The sequence below is a fragment of the Fukomys damarensis genome, unplaced genomic scaffold (genome assembly GCF_012274545.1).
Source record: "Fukomys damarensis isolate Sample0158 unplaced genomic scaffold, DMR_v1.0_HiC HiC_scaffold_19, whole genome shotgun sequence".
In the NCBI taxonomy this organism is placed as follows: domain Eukaryota; kingdom Metazoa; phylum Chordata; class Mammalia; order Rodentia; family Bathyergidae; genus Fukomys; species Fukomys damarensis.
The window spans coordinates 139,503-150,829 of NW_022900931.1; the positions used below are offsets into that span (position 1 = coordinate 139,503).

The 11,327-nt window shown below is 50.0% G+C and overlaps 1 protein-coding gene across 1 annotated transcript in view; it reads right to left on the reverse strand.

The window, feature by feature from the left end:
- The window catches only part of Shank3 (SH3 and multiple ankyrin repeat domains 3), a gene marked incomplete at its 5' end in the record, with an annotated part of 51,122 nt that extends 39,796 nt beyond the window's left edge, over window positions 1-11,326 (reverse strand). The window contains 8 exons of the mRNA XM_019208939.1: window positions 6,287-6,353; window positions 7,257-7,334; window positions 7,787-7,903; window positions 7,986-8,153; window positions 8,248-8,399; window positions 8,473-8,581; window positions 10,198-10,269; window positions 11,120-11,326. Of these exons, the coding sequence (XP_019064484.1) occupies window positions 6,287-6,353; window positions 7,257-7,334; window positions 7,787-7,903; window positions 7,986-8,153; window positions 8,248-8,399; window positions 8,473-8,581; window positions 10,198-10,269; window positions 11,120-11,326 (970 nt within the window). The remainder of the gene's footprint in view (window positions 1-6,286; window positions 6,354-7,256; window positions 7,335-7,786; window positions 7,904-7,985; window positions 8,154-8,247; window positions 8,400-8,472; window positions 8,582-10,197; window positions 10,270-11,119) is intronic.
- Between the last annotated feature and the right edge of the window lies 1 nt (window position 11,327).

Here is an 11,327-nt window from a genome sequence, read left to right on the forward strand (position 1 = left end):
AAAAAAAAAAAAAAAAAAAAAAAAAAACTGATTCTTCTTCAAAGAGATTCGTGGAAAGGACTTTGACAAGCAGAATAGAACATGGGTTTCTGATAACTTTAAGATTATACCATGAGACTGAGTAAAGATTCCCAAAGCTCTGGGTGAAAGAGGAGCCAAGCACAGGGTCATACACCTGTAATCCTGGCAATTCAGGAGGGTACCTTGAGCCCAGAAAAGCAGGGCCAGCCTGGACCACATAGCAAGACTCCACCTCTTAGGAAAAAAGAAAACACTGGTGGTTCAGTGAAATTGCTTATTAAGATGAAGCAGAACAAGAACTACTGATGTGAAGAAAAAAGAATTAATGACATGAGACTGAGAAACCCATGAGGGCAATAATTTATGACTTTATTTTAAAACCTTTGGGTTTATTTTATTGTTTTATTTTCCAGATTTAAGGAAATATTTTTCTAATTTTTTTAAGTTATTTCCAGCTCGCAGCAATTTGTTAAATTATATTTTTGTAAGTAAAATTCAAATATGACCCCTCGTAGTGTGTAAAGCTAATCATGACTGTTTTTATTACATAGCAATATGGTTTTCCACACAAGTCCAGTAAGATCCTGTTCTCTTTGTAACTGGACACGATTGAAAGCCCTGTCCACATTACCAGGTTCTGAGTGGAGTGTCCTCCGCTAGGGACATCCTAGAATGTTGTTGTCTAGGGTTCCCAGCCCTACAATGAGGGAGCACAAATCAGGACTTCTCACCAGGCCCAGAAACATTTGGGGTACTTCAAAGAGACAGGAATTCAACTAAGTCTATAAAGAAGGCAGGCAAATCTGAAGTTTCCCTTGATCTGACTTCCTACGACTTGATTTTTTAAAAATGCAATGTGACTTTCCTTATCAAAAGTTCCATACACATGGCTGTAATCCTAGCATTCTGGGAGGCTGAGGCAGGAAGAGGACAAGTTTGAGGTCAGCTTGGGTAACTTAGTGCAGCTCTGTCTTTAAAGCGGGGCTGGGAGGGCTGGGAAGTAGCTCAGTGTGAGGGCCCTGGATTCAATCCCCATATTTAAAAAAGGAGGAGAAGAAAACAAAAGAAAAGAAAGAGAGAAAGGGAAAGGTAAGGCAAAACAAATATTAAAAATCCCTATGTTGTCAATCGCTATCCTTGCTGCATTTATATGAAGAGTTGATCTGAGTTTATAAGACTAAATTATTTTGCAATCAAATCGGTCTTAACTCTGATTATCTCTGGTACAAACTGGCATGACTGTAGAGAGAAAAAGTATGTTTCAAAAGAAAACTATAGTACAGCCATTATTAGATGGTAGCCTGTTCATCGTTTTCAAATTTTATTATGAACCTGCATTCTAGACTGGATCCTCAATTCTTCCAGGTTCCCCCAATCTAACTTTCTTCCCCTTTTCCAACTTGGAATCACTAAGAACAAGAACTGCTCTGTTCCTAAAACCTCACAAGGTATACAGGAGCACCATGATACAATTTCAGGCCCAAGCCCCAAGCCTGACTGAGGCCCCAGGGGGATTCAGGAAGACACCCAGAGCCTCATCTAGAGACACTCCAACCTCAACCAGGAACTGTGCTTTGAGCTGAAATCCAGAAAACTTCTGGACAAACTTCCCTCTAGACTAAGAGACTGAATTTTTCTTTTGTTCTAACCACTGACTTTCACTTTTCTTTTGTTCCATGAAAACATTAGCGGGTTGGTTTGTGGAGCCCTTGGCTAAGGAGCACTCTTGCCTCTTGCTTGGTGTGATCCTGAAAGGCATTACTCAAATCTCTCTGATGCACTGTATCTTTGCAAAGGCCTAAATGTGTGTTCACAGCCATCAGTGGTGTGCCAAATGGTCCCATGGTGACCAGAGCAAGAAAAATGGATGACCAACAAAAGTTACCTCTCTCCACCAATTCTGACAACATGAGACAAAGATAATCAGCCATGACGGTGGAGCTTATGCTAAAGTTTTGGTCAATCTCTCATGAATGAGAGGAAGAAAATAAAGGGGAATTTTTTTTTAATTCTAATTGGGCAGATGGGGGTAACTCTGGCACCTTAAATTCCTATTAAACAAAGCCAACATGAACAGGAAGCTGAAACTAAAAATGGAACCGATGAGAAACCACCAACCAACTTCTGACCAATCAAAAGCATTTTCTCCTGCTTCTATAAATACTTCACGAAAGTTTCCTCTCTGGACAGAGTGGTACCTCTAATTTGAATTGCAACATACTCAAATATACTGTAAAGTTTAAATATGCTTAAATTTTCCTCTAGCACTGAGCTACATCCCCACTCATTTTTTTATTCTGAGATAAGGTCTCACTAAGTTGCCAAGGCTGGTCTCGAACTTCAGATCTTACTGCCTTGATCTCCCAAGCAGCTGGGATTACAGGCATGCAACCCCACACCCAACTAAGCTTTCCTTATATCAAAGATAAACCCTCAGGACCTTAGATTGGGCAATGGATTCTTAGATAGGACATCAAAAGCATAAGTAATTTAAAAAAAATAGGTGAACACAGTGGTACAAGCCTGTAGTACCAACTACTCAGGAGGGTACGATGGGAGGGTCATCGGAGCCCAGGAGTTCAAGACCAGCCTGGGCAACATAGTGAAACATACCCCCAACCCCGCCACGTCTGAAACAAACCAAGGGATCAGATAAAGAGTGGATTTCATAAAATTAGAAACTCTTATACATCAAAAAACATGACCAAAAAAAAAAAAAAAACGACAGACTAGTAGAAATGCAGCTTTAGCATGCATGAGGCCCTGATTCAATCCCCAGCACCACCAAAAAGAAATGAAAGAAGAAAGGAAAATAGATGGAAGCAAAGGAAGTGACAAATAACAAACTGAATAGAAAAAAAATTGTAAGTCCTGTACCTCATAAAAGATTAATATTAAAAATATATTCAGAATTATTACAACAGGACACTTTAACTTAAAAACAAAGGACTTGACATTTCTCCAAAGACACATTAAAAGGCCAATAAGCTCATGAAAAGATGCTCAAGGCCACATCAGCTATTAGGAAAATGTACATCAAAACCACAATGAGCTGGGAGCAGTGGTGTGGGCCAGTAATCCCTGTGATTTGGGAGGCTGAGGCAGGAGGATAGCAAGTTTGAACACAGCCCAGGTAATTTAGCAAGCCCCTGTCTCAAAATTAAAAAGAAGGAGCCAGGATTTAGCTCAGTGGTACCAACGCCTGCCTCAAAATTGCAAGGTCCTGAGTTCAATCCCCGGTATCAAAAATAATTATTAAAAAGAAAATCTTTAAAGGTTTGGGGATGTGGCTTAATGGTAGAGCGATAGAGTGTCCCCGAGTTTGGTCTCAAGTACCACAAAAAAATAAAAAGAAAAGTAAAAGACTGTAATGGGCTGGGATTGTGGCTCAGTGGCAGAGTGCTTGCCTACATGCATGAGGCCCTAGATTCAATCCCAGCATTGAAAAATAAATAACAAGCATTGGAGATAACATGAAATTGGAAATTCATACACAGCTGGGGGGAACAGTCAGCATATATCCTCCTGGGCATATATCCAAAGAATGAAAACAGGTACTCATGTAAACACATACACAAATAGTTCATGGTAGCAACACACACAATGGTCAAAGAAGAAAACAACTCACATAGCCGTTGACAAATGAGTAAGTAAAATGTCACAGAGACAATGGATTATTCCTCAGCCATAAAAAGGAATCAAGTAGTGATACAACCTAGAAATAGATAAAGCTAAAGGGCATGCTGAGTAAAAGAGGCTTAACATGAAGGGTCACATTGTATGAAGTAGTGAGAAGAGATAAATCCACAGAGATAGAGTATTTGTTTACAGCTAACAAGTTATGGGAGAGGGCAAAGCAGAATGACTGCTTCCTATGCCCAAGGTTTTATTTTGGGACAAGGGAAATGTTTTGGGATTTGACAGAGTTGATTGTACAACGTTGTGAATACAAGAAGTGGCTCCGAAGTGTTCCATTAAAATAGCTCATTTTACATTACATATATTTCATATCAATCTAAAACCCAAAGAAGCTGGAAGCAGTGGTGCACACCTGTAATCCCAGCACTCAGGAAGCTGAAGCAGGAGGATCATTACAAGTCTGTGGCCAGCCTCAACTATATGGAGTAACTCTGTCCCCAAAAACGAACAAATATAGCCTTTGAGCTGCACTTGGCCTGTAGGCTTCATCCTCCCAGCCCTGCCTAGGCCCTGGTGGGACTGGCATGGGCCAGGACCAGAAGCACTTCCCTTACTTGGATGTGATTTTTTAGGGCAGAACCTCAGGCCTTCAAGTAGCACTTCCTGGGGACACTCTTCAAAAGCATAATGGGACAGCAATCCACAAGAACACTCATGTGCAAGAAGCTTGCACCTAGATGGCCAGGCTCAGCGCACAGTCCAAGTGGCAGAGGCAGGAGGCACAGAGGCCACTGCCGGTGTGGATCCCCACCCAAGGCGTCTTCCTGAGGAGGAAGCTGGATGGGTGGAGCCATCTCCTATACCTCCAGCGTGCAGGCTCCAGCCAAGAACTCCCATAAGAGCTCAGGACTGTCACTCAAGGAGTGCGCCTGGAGGGTGTGCAGCCTGGAGGGTGTGCAAAGGGTGGCTGGAAGCAATGGCTTTGCAATACTAGGTCTGCCGGCACTGCCACAAACCCAGAGCTGTGTTTTCCTTCTCTGTAACAGCCTAATAATCACCCCTGGGGGACAGAGCTGAGTAAGAGGGTGAAATCAGATACAGAGGCTCAGAGTAAAGCTCCTGAATGTCTCAGCCTCTTCCTGGGTGTGTGTGAGACATGAGCAGGCAAGGATGTGGCCAGCAGAGGACCATCAGGGACAGTGCGCCCAACCCCAACCAAGCAGGCACCCTGTGTCAGAAAAGCAGCAGGCCTCAATGGTGACCCTAGATAAAGGGCAGTGGGTTTTCCTGCCACTCAGACTGGATTACAAATAAGCCCCTTTCCTCCAATTGGCTAGATGAAGGCCACCTCCCAGAGTCCAACCCCACAGACAGTGAAGGTGGGAAGGGGATTCAAACATCCTTAAGAGACCCTACTCCATTTAAGGGAAAATGAAGCATGATGATTCTAAGAAGCTTCCCCTTGACTGAACAGAGGCAAAAAAAAAAAAAGAAAGCTACAAACCAGGGCCATTGAGACTAATGGCCCCTTCCCACACACTGGTCAGCCCAACCCCACTGTAACTGCTTCCTGCCGCTCACTCAAACTCCAAACCTCCCCATGGTTCTCTCCCTGCCTAAGCCTGGACCCCAGGCCTACACCACTGCCTGGCTCAGTGAGCTGCTCCATACAGCTACTACATTCTGCACAGTATCCACCTATACCGAGGGCCAACCATTATGATCCTCACCTTGCCAGGATTCGTAGAGTGATAACCAAGCCTTACTGGAGCAAGCAGTTAAAGGGTAATTCCACAGAGGAAAGGTCCCTAAACATAGCATTGACCTTAATCTTAACCACTACGTAAAGTTAACTCCAGGCTTAACCTCGCATTAGAAATCCAGGAGAACCTTAACAGCAGCCCCAGCCTTTTGCTGCCCACTACCACTTCTAATTTACAAACAAAAAATAGAGACACCCCAAGTAAATACACGTGACAGAAAGGGGACCCTGGAGTCTGTGTCCCACTGAGCCACACGAAGAAAGCCTGGCTCACCCAGAACATGAAAGATCCATGCCTGGAGAGCATGCCCCAGCCCAAGAGATCCTTTGCTGAAAGGGAGGCCTAGTCTCTGCCAGGCACCATATCCCTCAAAGGTGCTGAGAAGCCTCCTGCCTGTCCTTCAAGGGCCATGAGTCATGGATGTATCAGGCCTCCCCCAACTCCCTGTCCTCCAAGAGCTCTGGCCTGGAGGAAACCATTGCACTATTCTTGTGTGTGTGTGTGTGCGTGTTTCTACAAATACACTCTGGGAACCCTGTCAAGTAGAAAGCGTGCCGTGGGCACCTAAAGACAGCCCTGTTCCAGGCTGTTCCACCTCCCTCACCCCCTGATAGCCCTTCCTAGGACCTAACAGGAAATGTAGATTCTGAACCTAACATCAACCTTAACCATACTGATGGCCCAGGGCACAGCTGAAACCTACCACTCTTGGCGCTGACCAAAATCTCTGTCCAGTCAATACAGCTCCTTCCTACAACACCCCCTGACCCTTGGCTTTGGGAGTCAGGCCCTTGTCATGTTGTCACTGTCCTGACCAGCACAAAGCCACATCTAACAGGGACCCACAGGTGGGCAGAACTCACCAACATCCGAGTCTTTGTGGGTCTTGATGACCTCAGCCAGCTCGAAGTTGCCTGCGATGATGGCCACCTGAGAGAAAGGGAGGCCAAGGCTGAGGGCAGACAGCCAGCACGCACAGACCCCGACCCCTCAGACGCTCCTTCCTTCTCCACCCTGGTGTGGGGTCTTCAACCCTGAGCTGGCCTTCTTCTCAAGTTACCACATTCCTGTCTATTTATGTACCTGAGACACAACTACTTACAGACAGGAGCTAAAGGGTGCTACACACACACCTTGCAGCAGGCCAGTCTTCTCAGGATCAAGAGGCCTCCTGGACATAAGACCCTCAAAAGCTGGAACCATATAGTCCCAAGCATAGTGGAACATAGTTTCATCACACCTCCATCTCTCCTGTCTCAGCCATGGCCCTGCAGTTGTCCAACCTCTCATTTTCATTTTCCTTCCCTGGGCCCTGCACTAGTCATCCAACAGCCGATCAGCTTCCAGGTGTGCACAAAACTCCAGCACTGCCTCTACCACACAACCACAGCAGCCTGGCTCTCCCACCTCTCTGAGAGACCTGTGCTCCTACTGAGAACAGACCTCACCAGGCCCTCCAACTCCCTCAAAGTTCTAGGCCACCTGGGGAGTCATCCACCTGATTATCTAGTGGGCAAAGGCTCAGAAATATGGCCTGGAGTAAGTCAGGAACTGGTATCACAACCCTCGGGTCTGTTCTCCTGTCTTTTCATCTGCCCCTCCCACTATGCAAACCCCCAACCTTCCTCTCCCCCAGGGCGAGGGCTGGAGAGAACCCCACATCAAACACCCCCTCACATAGCAAGCACAGCACTGGCCCATCCTACCTCCACCTCCTGCAGGAACCCCGGGAGTGAGGATTCCCTTCTCACACTCCAAGGAAGAAGAAAGGTTCAGAAAAGCCAAACACCGAAGACAGGCAACCCCAGAAACCTCACGTTCCTGCAAGTGTACCTGGAAGGCTGTCTGGCTGTTGTAATTGCGGACATCCTTGTTGGCTCCTCGGAAAAGCAGGACACGTGCACAGCTCTCCTGTGGGGAGGCAGTGAGGGTCACATGGGCAGCTGGAGAGACGGAAGGGCCAAGATGCAATGGCAGGCATACACGCAGAGACACTGAGGTCATACAAGTATGCAGGGCACAGGAACACACACACACACACAGACTTGCACCCTCATGTTCAACATGTTCTGGGCCAGGTGGGTTTTTATGGTAGGTCCCACCTGCCCAGAGAGCATGGTTTACACAGCGTACATGTGGTTATTCAGAACTCAAATGTGCAAATGTCAACACAGGGAATAGACGTGCACACACAGAACCACGAGAACAGCCTGGAATCGCAACTCACTGCAGGGCACAGACTACACAGGCAGAGGAGCACACGGGCTGGGATGTAGTCATCCATGTGCAGGACCAAACACGCATCCAAGAACACACATTGCGCCTCCACCTCACATGACACACACTGTGACACACAGTCGCACCTGGTTGTAGAGGGCACAGATGTGCAGGGCAGTGTTCCCTGAGGCGTTCTGGGCACCCATGTTAGCTCCGTAGAACAGCAGATGCTCCAGGTGCTGCACATGCCCAAAGCGGCAGGCCTGGGGGATAGGGCAATGTCAGGACGACAGAGGTGAGGCCCCACCCACACAGAGCCGAACCAGCACCAAGCTCCCTGCCCACCTGGTGGATCTCCTGCCAGCCATTCTCATCAGTAGTCCCCAGCTGTGCATGGTCGTGGAGAAGCAGTTCGCAGCACAGGGCATCCCCGCCCCCCAGGGCACTGTGGTACAGAGGTGTCAGGCCGCGGCTATCCTTGTAGTCAGGTGAAGCCCCCAGGTCCAGCAGCGTCTAGGGGCAAGAAGCCTCAGCATCTGTGCCACACTCTGTTTCTTCCCCTGCCAGGCCATTTGCTCTGCCAGGTCAGGGCCCTGCCCTCACTGACCGTCAGAGCCCCCGCATTCCGCTGCCGGGTAGCACAGTGCACAGCAGTTAGCCCATCCCGGGTGCGGAAGTCCAGGTGGGCGCCACCATTCCTCAGCACTTTCAGCAGATCCGAGGCATTATCTAGCTGGGCTGCGAGGCTCAGAGGGCACTCTGGGTATAAGGAACAGGTGAAATTAGGGTCTCAGCCACCCAAAGAACAGCCCCTCCTGGCTCTGCTCCTCACCTCCTGAGTCAGGGTCATGGAAATTGGGATCCAGCCCCTTGTCCAGCAGGCGGGCCACCTTGTCTGTGCTGTGCAGTTGGACATAGTCCATGAACTTCTTTAGGTTCGCCTATAACATGAGCCATCCCAATCAGCTGGGGGCCATGGCCCCACCATCCAACCATCACTCCCACCCTCCAGCAAGCTGCAGGCCACCTGGAGGGCCCACTGCCACTGCCTCCGGTCAGTCCTGTCATCCAGCATGTTTACTTCCCTGGGTCCTCACTTCAAATCCACAGCTGTCAGCCTAAGCCCAGCCACCCTCACAACAGCCAGGTCACCCTCGTCACATACACACCCACCCACGAGTATACACCTCAACCTCTGTGGTTTCCCTGATTCGGCCTCTTAGCCTGATGCCCCATCCCAGAAAAGCCCTTGGTACAGGAGGGCAGGAGCCAGCCCCGTGACACCCAAGATCTCACCATTCCAAGGCCCTTCTCTGGACCACCTTTCTTACCAGCTCATCAGAGGACAGACTACTGAGCCTCTAAGAGAGGACCCTTCCTGCAACTCATTCACACAGTCATACATCAGTTCTCCTTCCCAAGCCTCCCTGGTCACATGGACACCACGTGGCCAGGAACCTGTCCAGGGCTCGAGACACTCAGCATGCATCAGTAATGAGAAAGTGCCATAGGGACCACTGCCACAGAACGGGGCCATGAAACCGGGGGAAGAAGTTCACAACCAAATGAAGGGTGGTGCAGGGCCCCTGAGGGAAAGACCAGCCCAGGGCTGCAGGGGAGAGGGCAATGCTGGCTATAACCCAGGCTGCAGGAGCACAGAGCTGTGGTAAGAAGCTCAGACTCACTGACTGCAACTCACTATGTCCTCTTGGCCACTAGGGAAGATTCAAAGCAAGAGTAGCCATGGGACAGGGATCCAGGATGACAGGGCCACCAAAAGGCTAGTGGCAGGAAGCAGGGACCTTTCTGACATGGTCTCCACCTAACCACAGAGTCAGGGCTGCTGATGGCAGGCAGCAGAAAAGTCTGGGTCAGAAGCTCAAAGACTGAGGATCACAGACAGGGTCTGGGGGCACAGGGATCCCCTCCTAGCCTCCAGAGACCATCTACAAAGTATCCCACAGAGCTGGTCGGGGGCTCAAAGAGTCTGCCCATGAGGAAGGGATGTGGCATCCAGCTTGGCCCCTAGATGTCAGAGAAGCCAGGGAGGTGCCCCCACAGAACTCATGGGATCATGCACCCAGCAGTAAAGACACCTCACAGGGGTGCCAGGGCACATCTGGGCCAGTATCACCAGCTGCAGTCACAAGCAGACAACTTGAGCCCGCTGAAACCCAATTTCCTTGCTTGTGAAGTGGATAATGATCACCCCTCCCAGAAAAGAATTAGCAAGGTGCTTGGTTATAAGTATCCCCCAAAACCAGCACAACAGATACCTATTTCTCCCCTAGTCCCTAGCCTCTCTCAGGATACCCTGGCCTCTTAGCCAGGAGCTATCAAAAGTCTGTTTTGGCCAGAGGTGGTGATACACCACTCACAAGTCTAGAAAATACATCTACTCACCCGCCCAGTCCCACTCTCGGCCCAGTCCCACTGTGACAATATGGTCTAGCAGACTTGGCCAGTGCTGGTGGGAGGGATATGGTCAGACCCAAGCTGGAGCAGGGGGCAGGGGGCCGACATGGTGGAGGCTCCCTCCCTGCGACTATCTCTTTACCTTCGTGTGCAGCTTTGCAAACTGCTTGTCATCAATGAGGTTCTGGGCATAAACTCGCCGCTTGTATCGAAACTGCTCAGATAAAGAAAAGGGAGAGAGAGCGCCCGCCCACATGGACGGAGTGAGCAAATAGTCACCACTACCACTTGCTCACGCACACCGCTCCCCACCCTCACCACACAGGCGCTTCGTGCACACCCCCCAGAGCTGCAAAACGGGCAGCACGTAAGCCCCAGACACACACTGCCATGGTGGACAGATACAGCTGATGGCAGCCGCCCGCCCACCCACCACACTCAGACACCATGCATGGTACCAGGAAGATAGTGTGGCTGACCCACATCTTGTCTCATCCCCAAGGTTCCCTGGAAAAGCTTCTCCTCTCCCAAGAACTGACAGCAGATGTCCCAGACATCCTCTCTGAGCAGAACTGACCTTTCTTCCCTCTGACCACAGAGGTCAGGTCACCTTTAGGTCAGTGACCGTCATTCCTTCTTCAGTGCACGGAGATTATCACCCTCACCCTCCCCAAAAGACAAGACCCCCTGCTGGGACGCAGGCCACATCCTCCAGACCTGGAAGGGGAGTAGATGCCCCTTTATACCATGAATGGGGAAGAGGAGGACTCAGGCCCACTTCGAAAGACTTGCGGTGGGGCTCGGGGACAGAGGCGCTCTCTTCACTCACCTCCGCAGGTTACTCGGGCTCCTGTGCACCCTGAACACGCTGCCTGTGTGCCCCAAACACGTCTGCACTCACCGCTTGCTGCCAGCAGCGCGTACACGGCCCTCACTGTTCTTGCTGCCCAAATTGCAAGTCTGCACCCGTTGCTCACCACACACGCAGCTCGCAGGCACGCACGGCCCCACCTCCCCGCGCCCCTCGCTCCGCACCCAGTCCCCTACCCCGGGCAGACCCGCACCTCCAGGTAGGGCAGGGGCGTGTCCAGGTTGGGCGGGTAGTCCTGCAGCAGCCGCTCTTCGTCCAGGAACTTGCCGGCGCGGCCCCGCGAAGGCGGCTGGAAGAGCCCGTAGTTGAGTGCGTCCTGCAAGCTGTGGTTGAGGGCGCAGAGCACGCGCTGCTTGGCGGCCCACACGGGCGCGGTCGGGTCCAGGCGCAGGCACTTCTGC